The sequence below is a fragment of the Grampus griseus genome (assembly GCF_964374135.1).
Source record: "Grampus griseus genome assembly, chromosome: 11".
NCBI classification, from domain to species: Eukaryota; Metazoa; Chordata; class Mammalia; order Artiodactyla; family Delphinidae; genus Grampus; species Grampus griseus.
This window is the reverse complement of record NC_139005.1, coordinates 30,580,494-30,596,897: the sequence shown is the minus strand read 5'-3', so window position 1 is coordinate 30,596,897 and position 16,404 is coordinate 30,580,494. Positions and strand designations below refer to the sequence as shown.

At 37.5% G+C, this 16,404-nt stretch overlaps 1 protein-coding gene across 5 annotated transcripts in view; it reads left to right on the top strand.

Moving 5' to 3' along the window:
- The window catches only part of ABCD2 (ATP binding cassette subfamily D member 2), a 76,822-nt gene that overhangs the window by 37,500 nt on the left and 22,918 nt on the right, over positions 1-16,404 (top strand). For all 5 annotated transcript variants that reach the window (XM_082666535.1, XM_082666532.1, XM_082666534.1 and 2 more), the window contains one exon: positions 10,289-10,434. In XM_082666535.1, coding sequence (XP_082522661.1) covers positions 10,289-10,434 — 146 coding nt within the window. The remainder of the gene's footprint in view (positions 1-10,288; positions 10,435-16,404) is intronic.

Below are 16,404 nucleotides of genomic sequence, written 5' to 3'. Positions count from 1 at the left end.
TTTGGCTGCGTTGGGTCTTCACTACTGTGTGTGGGCTTTCTCTAGTTGGGGCAAGCGGGGCTACTCTTCGTTGCGGTGCGCAGGCTTCTCAGTGCGGTGGCTTCTCTTGTTGCGGAGCACCAGCTCTAGGTGCGCGGGCTTCAGTAGTTGTGTCACGCGGGCTGTAGAGCGCAGGCTCAGTAGTTGTGGCACACGGGCTTAGTTGCTCCGCGGCATGTGGGATCTTCCCGGACCAGGGCTGGAACCCATGTCCCCTTCATTGGCAGGCGGATTCTTAACCACTGCACCACCAGGGAAGTCCCGAAGTTACAAAGTTTTTTAAATTAATTTTTATTGGAGTATAGTTGCTTTACAATGTTGTGTTAGTTTCTACTGTACAGCAAAATGAATCAGCTATACATATGCATATATCCCCTCTTTTTTGGATCTCCTTCCCATTTAGGTCACCACAGTGGATTAAATAGAATTCCCTGTGCTATACAGTATGTTCTCATTAGTTGTATATTTTATACATAGTATCAATAGTGTATATGTGTCAATCCCAATCTCCCAATTAGAAGTTACAAAGTTTTGCTTCTTCAAATTCCTTTTACAAAGAAAACATTTGGCAGCCTTATGCATATTGATACCTTTGAGGTCCCATAAATTGCTGCAGTGAACTAAGTGGTGCTCCAGTTACTAAAAGAAATATTTCTAGGTAAACGAGATACTTAAATGTTTAACAGAATATACTCTCTAAAATCTAGGTAATTATGTATTTATTATTTATTAATCGTGTTGAGAATAATCCAAATTTACTATGGGAATAAAACCACATGTCTTTTAGCTGGCTAAATAGAAATTCTTTTGTATCTTCTTTTTTTCTTTGTTTTTTTAAATTGAAGTATAGTTGATTTACAATGTTATGTTAGTTTCTAGTGTATAGCAAAGTGATTCAGTTACATATATATTCTTTTTCATATTCTTTTTTAAATTGACCTATAGTTGATTTACAATGTTAATTACTGCTGTACATCGAAGTGATTCAGATATATATATATGTGTATATATATATATATGTATACACACACACACATTCATACATATCTATACATTCTTCTTATATTCTTTCCCATTATGGTTTTTCATAAGATATTGAATATAGTTCTCTGTGCTATACAGTAGGACCTTATTGTTTATCCATTCTATATGTAAAAGCTTACATCTGCTAATCCCAACCTCCCACTCCATCCCTCCCCCAAACCCCTCCCCCTTGGCAACCACCAGCCTGTTCTTTATGTCTGTGAGTCTGTTTCCATTTCATAGAGGGGTTCATTTGTGTCATATTTTAGATTCCACATATAAATGGCATCATATGGTATTTGTCTTTCTCTTTCTGACTTCACTTAGTATGATAATCTCTAGTTGCATCCATGTTGCTGCAAATGGCATTATTTCATTATTTTTTTATGGCTGAGTAGTATTCCATGGAATAAATACACCACATCTTTATCCATTCATCTTTCAATGGACATTTAGGGTGTTTCCAAGTCTTGGGTATTGTGAATAGTGCTGCTATGAACATAGGGGTTCATGTATCTTTTTTTTTGAATTTTATTTTATTTTTTTATATAGCAGTTTCTTATTAGTTATCCATTTTATTCATATTAATTTATATATGTCAATCTCCACTATTTCATCTTCCAGGTCACTTATCTGTTCTTCTGCCCAGTTATTCTGCTATTGATCCCATCTAGAGTATTTTTAATTTCATTTATTGTGTTGTTCATCATTGTTTGTTTCATCTTTAGTCCTTCTAGGTCCTTGTTAAATGTTTCTTGCATTTTATCCATTCTATTTCCAAGATTTTGGATCATCTTTACTATCATTCTGAATTCTTTTTCAGGTAGACTGCCTATTTCCTCTTCATTTTTTAGGTCTGGTGCATTTTTATCTTGCTCCTTCATCTGCTGTGTGTTTTTCTGTCTTCTCATTTTGCTTATCTTACTGTGTTTGGGGTCTCCTTTTTGCAGACTGCAGGCTCGTAGTTCCCATTGTTTTTGGTGTCTGTCCCCAGTGGCTAAGGTTGGTTCAGTGGGTTGTGTAGGCTTCCTGGTGGAGGGGACTAGTGCCTGTGTTCTGGTGGATGAGGCTGGATCTTGTCTTTCTGGTGGGCAGGTCCATGTCTGGTGGTGTGTTTTGGGGTGTCTGTGGACTTATTATGATTTTAGGCAGCCTCTCTGCTAATGGGTGGGTTTGTATTCCTGTCTTGCTAGTTGTTTGGCATAGGATGTCCAGCACTATAGCTTGCTGGTCATTGAATGAAGCTGGGTGCTGGTGTTGAGATGGAGATCTCTGGGAGATTTTCACCATTTGATATTATGTGGAGCTGGGAGGTCTCTTGTGGACCAGTGTCCTGAAGTTGGCTATCCCACCTCAGAGGCACAGCACTGACTCCTGGCTGCAACACCAAGAGCTTTCATCGACACGGCTCAGAATAAAAGGGAGAAAAATTAGAAAGAAAGAATTAGTATAAGTAGAAAGAAAGAAAGGAGGGAGGAAGGAAGGAAGTAGGGAAGGAAGGAAAAAAGATAAAGTAAAATAAAATAAGATAAAATATAATAAAGTTATTAAAATAAAAAAATAATTATTAAGAAAAGAATTTTTTTAAAAAACAAAAACGGACAGATAGAACCCTAGGACAAATGGTGGAAGCAAAGCTATACAGCATAAATCTTGCTCTCAAAGTCCACCTCCTCAATTTGGGATGATTCGTTGTCTATTCATGTATTGCACAGACATCAAGTTGATTGTGGAGCTTTAATCCGCTGCTTCTGAGGATGCTGGGAGAGATTTCCCTTTCTGTTCTTTGTTCTCACAGCTCCCAGGGGCTCAGCTTTGGATTTGGCCCCGCCTCTGCATGTAGGTCGCCAGAGGGCGTCTGTTCTTCGCTCAGACAGGACGGGGTTAAGGGAGCCGCTGTTTTGGGGGCTCTGGCTCACTCAGGCCGGGGGGAGGGAGGGGCACGGAGGGCGGGGCGAGCCTGCGGCGGCAGAGGCCGGCATGACGTTGCACCAGCCTGAGGCGTGCCATGCGTTCTCCTGGGGAAGTTGTTCCTGGAACCTGGGACCCTGGCAGTGGCAGGTTGGACAGGTTCCCGCAAGTGGGGTGTGGATAGTAACCTGTGCTCGCACACAGGCTTCTTGGTGGCGGCAGCAGCAGCCTTAGCATCTCATGCCCGGCTCTGGGGTCTGCGCTTTTAGCCGCGGCTCACGCCCGTCTCTGGAGCTCCTTTAAGCAGCGCTCTTAATCCCCTCTCCTCACGCACTAGGAAACAAAGAGGGAAGAAAAAGTCTCTTGCCTCTTCAGCAGGTCCAGACTTTTCCCCGGACTCCCTCCCGTCTAGCCGTGGTGCACTAACCCCCTGCAGGCTGTGTTCACGCCGCCAATCCCAGTCCTCTCCCAGCGCTCAGACCGAAGCCCGAGCCTCAACTCCCAGCCCCGCCCGCCCCGGTGGGTGTGCAGACAAGCCTCTCGGGCTGGTGAGTGTCGGTCGGCACCGATCCTTTCTGCGGGAATGTCTCCGCTTTGCCCTCTGCACCCTTGTTGCTGTGCTGTCCTCCGCAGCTCCGAAGCTTCCCCCCTCCGCTACCCGCAGTCTCCGCCCGTTGAAGGGGCTTCCTAGTGTGTGGAAACCTTTCCTCCTTCACAGCTGCCTCCCACTGGTGCAGGTCCCGTCCCTATCCTTTTGTCTCTGTTTATTCTTTTTTCTTTTGCCCTACCCAGGTACGTGGGGGGTTTCTTGCCTTTTGGGAGGTCTGAGGTCTTCTGCCAGCATTCAGTAGGTGTTCTGTAGGAGTTGTTCCACGTGTAGATGTATTTCTGGTGTATCTGTGGGGAGGAAGGTGATCTCCGCGTCTTACCCTTCGCCATCTTCCCGTAAGCCTCTATATATGTCAATCTCAATCTCCCAATTCATCACACCACCACCACCACCACCACCACCACGCCCCCCCATGCCACTTTCCCCCATTGGTGTCCATACGTTTGTTCTCTAAATCTGTCTCTATTTCTGCCCTGCAAACCGGTTCATCTGTAGCATTTTTCTAGGTTCCACATATATGTGTTAATATACGATATTTGTTTTTCTCTTTCTGATTTACTTCACTCTATATGACAGTCTCTAGATCCATCCACGTCTCTATTGACCCAATTTTGTTCCTTTTTATGGCTGAGTAATATTCCACTGTATATATGTACCACATCTTCTTTATCCATTCATCTGTCGATGGGCATTTACGTTGCTTCCATGACCTGGCTATTGTAAATAGTGCTGCAATGAATATTGGGGTGCATGAGTCTTTTTGAATTATGGTTTTCTCTGGGTATATGCCCAGTAGTGGGATTGCTGGGTCATATGGTAATTCTATTTTTAGTTTTTTAAGGAACGTCCTTACTGTTTTCCACAGTGGCTGCACCAAATTACATTCTCACCAACAGCGTAGGAGGGTTCCCTTTTCTCCACATCCTCTTCAGCACTTGTTATTTGTAGATATTTTAATGATGGCTATTCTGATTGGTGTGAGGGGGTACCCCATTGTAGTTTTGATTTGCATTTCTCTAATAATTAGTGACTTTGAGCATCTTTTCATGTGCCTATTGGCCATCTGTATGTCTTCTTTGGAGAAATGTCTATTTAGGTCTTCTGGCCATTTTTGGATAGGGTTTGTTTGGTTTTGTATTTGAGTTCAATGAGCTGTTTGTATATTTTGGGAATTAAGCCCTTGTCAGTCACATCATTTGCAAATATTTTCTGCCATTCTGTTGGTTGTCTTTTCATTTTGTTTATTGTTTTCTTTGCTATGCCAAAGCTTGTAAGTTTGATTAGGTCCCATTTGTTTATTCTTGTTTTTATTTTTATTGTCTTGGGAGACTGACCTAAGAAAACATTGGTACAATTTATGTCAGAGAATGTTTTACCTATGTTCCTTTTTAGGAGTTTTATTGTCTTTAAACCATTTTGATTTTAAACCATTTTGATTTTATTTTTTTGTACAGTGAGAGGGTGTGTCCTAACTTCATTAATTTACATGTGGCTGTCCAACTTTCCCAATACGACTTGCTGAAAGACTGTCCTTTTCCCATTGTATATTCTTGCCTCTTTCATCAAAGATAAATTGACTGTAGGTTTGTGGCATATTCTTTTCCAGTATAGATTATTACAAGATGTTGAATATAGCTCCCTGTACTGTATGGTAGGACCTTACTGTTTATGTATATATAGTAGCTTGTATCTGCTAATCCCAAACTCCTAATTTATCCCTCACTTTCCCCTTCCCCCTTTGGTAACCATAAGTTTGTTTTCAAATGAATTTATTTACAAAATACAAAGAGACACAGACATAGAAAACAAACTTATGCTCTTTTTTAAGATATTGCCCTTTCACATAGGTAGATAACTAAGTTGAAATGAACTTTTTTGTCTCCATAATGGTTTATTGAATGCCTACTATGTGCCTGTAGTGCTGTACTAAGTGCTCTACATTGCTTTATAAAAACCTACTGCTTCATTTAATCCTCATAACAAATGCAATAAAGTGAGTTACTTTACAAATGACGTAACTATAGCTCAGAATTTGGGTCACATTGCTAGTAAATGGTGAGATTGGGACTCCAGAACCATCTCCCCAAAGCCTATTATCACAACCATGACTCTATACTGTCTTCCCCAAAATGTAGATATAAAATACAATTTTATCAAATATTTCCAGTTAATCAAGTCTTATGGTAGAATCCTGTAGAAACACCATTGAAGTGAATGTTCAGATGTATTTTAATCATTGCAGTCTCAGTTATGTATTGTGTCATGGCTGTTCTGTGGATTGAATTATATTTGGGGTTTATGCTAAGGCTGTCTATACTTCTGATTTACATTAAGTTGGAACTGGCATCACTTTGTAAGTTAGCTAAAGTACTGACTCCTAATATTTCCTTGTATTTCTTCTTAGTAGTCTCAGGATACCAACTAAAAATTTGTTCACTGGCCCTGATGGTCAGTATCTATTTTATGCTACTGTTATTATTACCAGATATTAATTTAAGATAACATCACATTATATAAATGCTTAAAGTGATGGAAATAAACAAATAACTTTTTGTCCTAATTCTGTTTTTAAAAAATATATGGTTAGACTGGAGAGGGAAAAAAATCAGAGAGCAGGAGAACACATATGGAATATGGTAGAAGAAAAGTGACTAGAAAGGTGCAGCCACTTGGGAAAACAATTGGTCAGTTCCTCAAAAAGTTAAACAGAGTTACCATATGCCCCACTACTAGGTGTATGCCCACTATTCATAATAGCCAAATAGTGGAAACAACTGAAATATCCAGATTAACAAAATATGGAATTTAATTCAGATATTAAAAGGAATGAAATACTGCTACATGCTACAACATGTGTGAACCTGAAGATATTATGCTGATAGAAAGAAGACCACATATTGTGTGATTCCATACATATGAAAATATGTGAAATTTCCAGAATAGGCAAATCCACAGATACAGAAAGTAGATTAGTGATTGCCAGCTGTTGGGAGGAGGGAAGAACTAGGAGTGCCTGCTCTTAGGTATGGAGTTTCTTTTGGGGGTGAAGAAAATGTTCTGGAATTAGATACTGGTGATATTTACACGAGCTTGTAAATATACTGAAAATCATTGAATTTTACACTTTAAAAGGGTAAATTTTATAATGTGAATTATACCTCAATTTAAAAAATATGACTAGAGATTCCTTATATTTGCAAAGACTCCATTGAAAATCTTATTACATGAATGCATATATGTATAATTGAAATATAAATATTTTGATTTTCAAATATTTGTTAAATCTGTTATAAAATAAATTTTTGTGCTTCAACTAAATCATTTGCATGTTATGGGAAAATAGGTAGAGAATTGATCTACAAACACAGTTTGTATTTAAAACCTTTAATTCTCTCTCTCTGTACACACACACACACACACACACACACATTTTTTTTAAGTTGCTATAAATAAATCTTCACCCCCAACTTCTTTAGGGTGTACAGTTGACACTTGAGCAATGCAGAGGTTAGAGGCGCTGACCCCAGCACAGTTGAAAATCCATGTATAATTTATAGTCGGCCCTTTATGTATAATTTATAGTCGGCCCTTTATATCTACTGTTCCACATCTGCAGATTCAACCAACCACAGATTGTAAAGTACTATAATATTTCCTATTTTAAAAAAACCATGTATAAGTGGACCCATGCAATTCAAACCCATGTTGCTCAATGAGGAACAGTATTTTCAGAGAGCAAGAATAGTCTCTAATATAGACATAGTATGATGATCAAATTTATGAAAATTAACACTGATATAATATTATCTGAACATACTTTTGTTGGTTCTCAAACCAGCCCTTGTACACAGTGGGCAAGAAGAGACAGAAGAAAGAGGCAGACCACTCCAGATTGGTGGATGGCAGGTTTAATAAGCAAGGAAATTTACATTTGAGGCTTGTCATGGGCAGCCTCAAGATGAGCCTCTCCACTTCTATCCACCAGAATCTTAAAAGTTTATATAGAAGCCTTCATGGGGTTCGGTCATGTATACCATCCATATGGTCTCAACACCACATTGCTCCCTCAAGTCTGTGTCCTTGAAAATAGTTGACAGCTGTGGGAACTGTGGGTTGAGCATACATTCCAAGGTCAGGGAAGAGGGTTGGAGCGTCAGATTGCCTGGGTCCAGCTCAGAGGTCAACTGTCAGTGAAGTCCTCTTGATTACCTCCTCCAACAACTTTCCACGTTCAAAGTTTGCCAATTGTCATAATACTATTCTTTATAATAACTTGTTTTTCTCAGTCCATCATCATACATTGTATTTTAGTTGCCATGTTGCTCTAGTTTCTTTTAATGTGAAAGAATTCCTTAGCCTTTCTTTGTTTTTTATGACATTGATATTTGTAATGAGTGCAGGACTGTTGTTGTTGTTGTATATTCATAAAATCCCACAATTTGGGTTTATCTGATAGCTTCCTAATGAAACAATACAGTTTACACATTTTTTTGCAATAATACTACCTGCATTAGTTTTCAAGATCTACTGAAACCAAAAACTTGCTGGTCTGAAGCAACAGAAATTTATTTTCTCACAGATCTAGAGGCCAGGAGTCCAAAATCAAGGTGTTGGCAGGGCCACCCTCCTTCTGGAAGCTCAAGGGGAGAATTTTTTCTTACCTCTTCCAGCTTCCAGTGGTGCCAGGCTTGTGACAGCATAACTCCAATCTCTGCCTCTGTCTTCACATGACTTTCCTCCCTGTGTTTTTCCTCTTCTTTAAAGGTATTTATTGGATTTAAGACCCATCTGGTTAATCCAGGATAATCTTATCTCAAGATCCTTAACTTAATTACATCTGCAAACACCTTTTCTTTTCCTAAATAAGGTCACATTCACAAATAATACGGGTTAGGACTTGGACATATCTTTGAGGTCCACAATTCAACCCTGTATACTTCCTAAATGCTGTTGTGATCTTCTCAAAGGGTAGTATCAGGATGCAGCAAATGTACACAGAACGAGGAAATAGATTTTTGTTCAAAAAATTATGAATTCATGCTGATATTCTAATTCAAATTAAACGTTACAGAATATTTTTCTCACCTTCCCACATTTCATATTTGTATCTTCCTTCTTCCACGGCGAGAACCTTACCTCCTAACGTTATTAAAATGTTTACTTATTTGATCAATCCTACAACATAGTTTCAGAATTGCTAGCCTATAGCAACAAGAAACATGAACAATTAGTTTTAAGGTTTCTTTAGGGTTTTCAACTGAAATTATGTAACCAAATTTGAAAGTTACTTGGATCAGTCCCTCCTCCCCATTTTATGTGGTTATGTTATTCATTTGATATACTTTTCAGTTCATTTGTTTCTGTTTGTACTCAATTTTAGGGTTTATTCCTTCATTTTACTGGTTAAATTAAAAAAAATAATAACACTTTAACATGATTCTAAGAGTAAAAACTATATAGAAAGTATCCTTAAAGAGGTCTTTTCCCTCCCTTATCTATTCTGCCTTGTTCCTCCCATCTCCTATAGGTAACTGATTTCATTAGTTTCTGGTTTACTGTTTCCTTTTGTAAATATAAGCAGACAGATGTATATTTTCTTATTTTGCTTTCATTTTACATAGAAGTGGTATACTACATATTAGTGGTTCTATCAAATGGGGATGGTTTTGTCCCCTAAAGGGACAAAATAATATTTGGAGACTTTTTTTTTTGTCACTGCTGCAGTGGATGCTAGTAGCATCTGGTGCGTAGAGATCAAGTGTTCCACTAAACATCCTATAATACACAGGATATACCTCAGTGACAAAGAATTATCTGATTTAATAACTCCATAATACCACTGTTGAGAAACCCAACTATATATCTACTTTGCACTTTGCTTTTCAACTTAACAATATATTATGTAAATCACCCTATATCAATTCATAGAGATCTTCCACATCCTGTTTTATAGCTGCATAGTGCAGGTTCTATAGTTTATTCAGTCAGTCTCCTTTGTATGCACATTTAGGTTGTTCTCAATATTTTGCAATAACAAAGAATGCTGTAATGGATAACTTTGCACATTTTTTTGTTGATGGTGGTGTATTTTTGGAAGTATATCTTTAAAATAAATTCCTAGAAGTGGGTCAAAGACCACATGATATATTGGTTTGTAGAATCCTCTCCAAAGGGTTGTACCATTTTGCATTTTCACATTGTATGAAAATACCTTGTGTCTCCATAGGCTTGCCAATTGAGTGAGTTGTCAAACTTTTGAACTTCTGCCAATGTGATAAGTAAGAAACTCAGTATAGTTTTAATTTGCATTTCTCTTATTTTGAATGATACTTTTTAAGTTTTGTTTGTTCACATTGCTGGGTCAAAACCTCAGATTTTATGTTTAACGCAAATAGTTTTAGATGAAATACAGAAGCAACATTTATAAAATACAACAGAACAAGTATGTATTTCTATGCTGAAAACATACAAGTATTTCTTGTAGAAACTTTTCGTGTGGCTATGTCTCTATATGTTTTTACATGAATATAACAGTGTTTTATCCTGCCACGCCTGAGAGAGAAATACTCATCACCAGGTAATAAATATAATCCTAGAAATATGGTATTTAAAGTCTGCTCTGGAGTTTTCAGACCACGAGGATGTCACATTGAGTAAACTAAACTGATTTTGTACTAAGATTCTTGTGTTCTTGGTGTTTTACAGGCCGTACATGTCTCTTGGAAGTCTTCGGGATCAAGTCATTTATCCAGATTCAGTGGATGACATGCATGATAAAGGCTATACAGACCACGATCTAGATTGTATTCTACATAATGTTCACCTCTATCATATAGTTCAAAGAGAAGGAGGTAAAGTCTATAATTTGTGTTTTTTTCATGTATTTAAATTAATTTTTAAAAAGAAAACTTGGGTTTAATTTGAATGTATGCTGTTGTTGGAACATAAGCACACAAGTAAAGATGGAGTTTACAGCTTTTGTTGCTTTTCCATTCTTGACATGCTCTTTTCTGCTTATGTTATATTTCATGCAGCACACTAAGCTTTTTACTAAGTCTGCTGCTAGCATTTGAAAACAGTTTTTTTTTTTTTGGTCATATTTTAATGTACATGTGTCCCTGAGGCCATAGTCAATCTAAATGTATGTAAAGTTCATGACAGAAATATTCTCCTGTCAAGCTCTCGGCTTATATTAAATGTAATAATTTGAGAAGTAGGTATCACAAACTTATTTATTTTCAGAACCACAGTCTTACCAATACATTTTTTTTTCCTCTAAAGCAACACACAGAGAATTAGATAAAATATAGAAACTTCTGTACTGTAGTATTTCAACATAAAACATACTTTTGAAAGAGTAGGAATAACAGTTATACATATTAGCTCAAAAAAGAATTACTTTCAAAAACACAGAATTACTTTCAAATAACTTGATAAAAATATAATTTGATAGCCTAGAAAAACTAATGAAGTAGCAAGCTAGAATTCTAGGTTAAATTTTGCATGGGTTTTATGTTTTACTTTTTAGCCCATTTACATTATCAAAAGAAGCAGCATACTACAGTAGTTAAGAATGTAAGCTTCAAAGTCAGAGTTCTAGAATCAAGTCTTAAATAGCTGGGGGACCTTCAAGATGGTGGAGGAGTAAGACATGGAGGTCACCTTCTTCCCCACAAATACATCAAAAATACATCTACATGTGGAACAACTCCTACAGAACACCTACTGAATGCTGGCAGAAGACCTCAGGCTTCCAAAAAGGCAAGAAACTCCCCACGTACCTAGCTGTGTGGCTGACAGGGTCTCAGTGTGCCGCTTGGGTGTCAGGCCTGAGCCTCTGAGCTGGGAGAGCCGAGTTCAGGACATTGGACCACCAGAGACCTCCCGGCCCCATGTAATATCAGTCAGTGAAAGCACTCCCAGAGATCTCCATATAAACGCTAAGACTCAGCTCTACTCAAGGACCAGCAAGCTCCAGTGCTGGACACCACATGCCAAATAACTAGCAAGACAGGAACATAATCCCACCCATTAGCAGAGAGGCTGCCTAAAATCATAAGTTCACAGGCACCCCAAAGCACACCACTGGACGCAGGCCTGCCCACCAGAAAGACAAGATGCAGCCTCATCCACCAGAACACAGGCACCAGTCCCCTCCACCAGGAAGCCTACACAACCCACTGAACCAACCTTAGCCACTGGGGGAAGACAATAAAAAGCAACAGGAACTATGAACCAGCAGCCTGTGAAAAGGAGACCCCAAACACAGTAAGTTAAGCAAAATGAGAAGACAGAGAAATATGCAGCAGATGAAGGAGCAAGGTAAAAAACCCACCAGAACAAACAAATGAAGAGGAAATATGGAGTGTACCTAAAAAAGAATTCAGAGTAATGACAGTAAAGATGATCCAAAATCTTGGAAATAGAATGGAGAAAATACAAGAAACGTTTAACAAGGACCTAGAAGAACTAAAGAGCGAACAAACAATGACGAACAACACAATAAATGAAATCAAAAATTCTCTAGAAGGAATAAATAGCAGAATAACTGAGATAGAATAACGGATAAGCGACCTGGAATATAAAATAGTGCAAATAACGACTGCTAACCAGAATAAAGAAAAAGAATGAAAAGAATTGAGGACAGTATCAGAGACCTCTGGGACAAGGTTAAACACACCAGCATTCTAATTATAGGGGTCCCAGAAGAAGAAGAGAAAAAGAGACAGAAAATATTTGAAGAGATTATAGTTGAAAACTTCCCTAATATGGGAAAGGAAATTGTCAATCAAGTCCAGGAAGTGCAGAGAGTCCCATACAGGATAAATCCAATGAGAAACATGCCAAGATACATATTAATCAAACTATCAAAAATTAAATGCAAATAAAAACTATTAAAAGAAGCAAGGGAAAAGCAACAGATTACAAGGGAATCCCCATAAGGTTAACAGCTGATCTTTCAGCATAAACTCTGCAAGCCAGAAGGCAGTGGCAGGACATATTTAAAGTGATGAAAGGGAAAAACCTACAACCAAGATTACTTTACCCAGCATGGATCTCATTCAGATTCAACAGAGGAATTAAAAGCTTTACAGACAAGCAAAAGCTAAGAGAATTCAGCACCACCAAACCAGCTATACAACAAATGCTAAAGGAAATTTTCTAGGCAGGAAACACAAAAGAAGGAAAAGACCTACAAAAACCAACCCAAAACAATTAAGAAAGTGGTAATAGGAACATACATATCGATAACTACCTTAAATGTAAATGGATTAAATCCTCCAATCAAAAGACATAGATAGGTTGAATGGAAACAGAAACAAAACCCGTATATATGCTATGTACAACAGACCCACTTGAGACCTAGGGACACATACAGACTGACACTGAGGGGATGGAAAGAGATATTCCATGCAAATGGAAATCGAAAGAAAGCTGGAGTGGCAACTCTCGTAACAGACAAAAAAGACTTTAAAATAAAGACGAGACAAAGAAGGACACTACATAATGATCAAGGGATCAATCCAAGAAGAATACAATGATTGTAAATATTAATGTACCCAACATAGGAGCACCTCAATATATAGGCAAATGCTAACAGCAATAAAAGGGGAAATTGACAGTAACACAATACTAGTAGGGGACTTTGACACCCCACTTTCACCTTTGGACAGATCATCCAAAATGAAAATAAGTAAGGAAACATAAGCTTTAAAGGACATATTAAAGAAGATGGACTTAATTGATATTTATAGGATTCCATCCAAAACAACAGAATACACTTTCTCCTCAAGTGCTATGGAACATTCTCCAGGATAGATCATATATTGGGTCACAAATCAAGCCTTTGTAAATTTAAGAAAATTGAAATCATAGCAAATATTTTTTCGGACCACAATGCTATGAGACTAGATATCAGTTACAGGAAAAAAACTGTCAAAAATACAAACATATGGAGGCGAAACAATGCACTACTAAATAACCAAGAGATCACTGAAGAAATCAAAGAGGAAATCAAAAAATACTGAGAAACAAATGACAATGAAAACACGATGGCCCAAAAGCTATGGGCTGCAGCAAAAGCAGTTCTAAGAGGGAAATTTATAGCAATACAATCCTACCTCAAGAAACAAGAAACATCTCAAATAAACAACCTAACCTTACACCTAAAGAAATTAGAGAAAGAAGAACAAAAAAACCCCAAGTTAGCAGAAGGAAAGAAATCATACACATCAGATCAGAAATAAGTGAAAAGGAAATGAAGGAAACAGTCGCAAAGATCAATAAAACTAAGAGCTGGTTCTTGGAGAAGATAAACAAAACTGATAAACCATTAGCCAGACTCATCAAGAAAAAGAGGGATAAGACTCAGGTCAACAGAATTGGAAATGAAAAAAGAGAAGTAACAACTGACACTGCAGAAATACAAAGGATCAGGAGAGATTACTACAAGCAACTATATGCCAATAAAATGGACAACCTGAAAGTAATGGACAAATTCTTAGAAAAGCACAACCTTTCAAGACTGAACTAGAAAGAAATAGAAAATATAAACAGACCAATCACAAGCACTGAAATTGAAATTGTAATTAAATATCTTCCAACATGTATGGACACCACAGGGAGAAAGAGGTGGGTAGGGATGTTGTGATGAATTGGGAGATTGGGATTGACATATATACATTAATATGTATAAAATAGAAAAATGATAAGAACCTGCTATATAAAAAAATAAATAAAATAAAATTTAAAAAAATCTTCCAACAAACAAAAGGCCAGGACCAGATGGCTTTACAGGTGAATTCTATCAAACATTTACGAAAGAGCTAACACCCATCCTTCTCAAACTTTTCCAGAATATAGCAGAGGGAGGAACACTCGAAACTCATTCTAGGAGGACACCATCACCCTGATACCAAAACCAGACAAAGATGTCACAAAGAAAGAAAACTACAGGCCAATATCACTGATAAACATAGATGCAAAATTCTCAGCAAAATACTAGCAAACAGAATCCTACAGCACATTAAAAGGATCATACACCATGATCAAGTGGGGTTTATCCCAGGAAAGCAAGGATTCTTCAATATATGCAATTAATCAGTGTGATACACCATATTAACAAATTGAAGGAGAAAAACCATATGGTCATCTCAATAGATGCAGAAAAAGCTTTTGACAAAATTCAACACCCATTTATGATAAAAACCCTCAGAAAGTAGACATAGAGGGAACTTACCTCAACATAATAAAGGCCATATATGACAGACCCACAGCCAACATTGTTCTCAATGGTGAAAAACTGAAACCATTTGCACTAAGATCAGGAACAAGACAAGGTTGCCCACTCTCATCACTATTATTCAGAATAGTTTTAGAAGTTTTAGCTACAGCAATCAGAGAAGAAAAAGAAATAAAAGGAATACAAATCGGAAAAGAAGAAGTAAAGCTGTCACTGTTTGCAGATGACATGATACTATATAGAGAGAATCCTAAAGATGCTACCAGAAAACTACTAGAGCTAATCAATGAATTTGGTAAAGTACCAGGATACAAAATTAATGCACAGAAATCTCTTGCATTCCTATACACTAATGATGAAAAATCTGAAAGAGAAATTAAGGAAACACTCCCTTTTACCATTGCAACAAAAAGAATAAAATACCTAGGAATAAACCTAGGTAAAGACCTGTATGCAGAAAACTGTAACACAATAAGGAAAAAAGTTAAAGATGATACAAACAGGCAGAGAGATACACCATGTTCTTGGTTTGGAAGAGCCAACATTGTGAAAATGACTATACTACCCAAAGCAATCTACAGATTCAATGCAATCCCTATCAAATTACCAACGGCATTTTTTACAGAACTAGAATTTAAAAATTCACAATTTTATGGAACCATAAAAGATCCCTAATAGCCAAAGCAATCTTGAGAAAGAAAAATGGAGCTGGAGGAATCAGGCTCCCTGATTTCAGACTATACTACAAAGCTACAGTAATCAATATAGTATGGTGCTGGCAGAAAAATAGAAATATGGATTAACGGAACAGGATAGAAAGCCCAGAGATAAACCCACACTCATATGGTCACCTTATCTTTGATAAAGGAGGCAAGAATATCTAATGGAGAAAAGACAGCCTCTTCAATAAGTGGTGCTGGGAATGCTGGACAGTTACATGTAAAAGAATGAATTTAGAACTCTCCTAACACCATACACAAAAATACAATCAAAATGGATTAAAGACCTAAATGTAAGGCCAGACACTATGAAACTCTGAGAGGAAAACATAGGCAGAACACTCTATGACATAAATCACAGCAAGGTTTTTTTGACCTACCTCCTAGAGAAATGGAAATAAAAACAAAAATAAACAAATGCAACCTAATGGAACGTAAAAGCTTTTGCACAGCAAAGGAAACCATAAACATGACGATAAGACAACCCTCAGAATGGGGGAAAATATTTGCAAATGAAGCAAGTGACAAAGGATTAATCTCCAAAATATACAAGCAGCTCATGCAATAAATATCAAAAATAAACAATCCAATCCAAAAACGGACAGAATACCCAAATAGACATTTCTCCAAAGAAGACATACAGTTTGCCAACAAACACATGAATAGATGCTCAACATCACTAATCATTAGAGAAATGCAAATCAAAACTCCAATGAGGTATCACCTCACACTGGTCAGAATGGCCATCATCAAAATATCTATAAACAGTAAATGCTGGAGAGGGTGTGGAGAAAAGGGAACCCTCTTGCACTGTTGGTGGGAATGTAACTTGTTACAGCCACTATGGAGAACAGTATGCA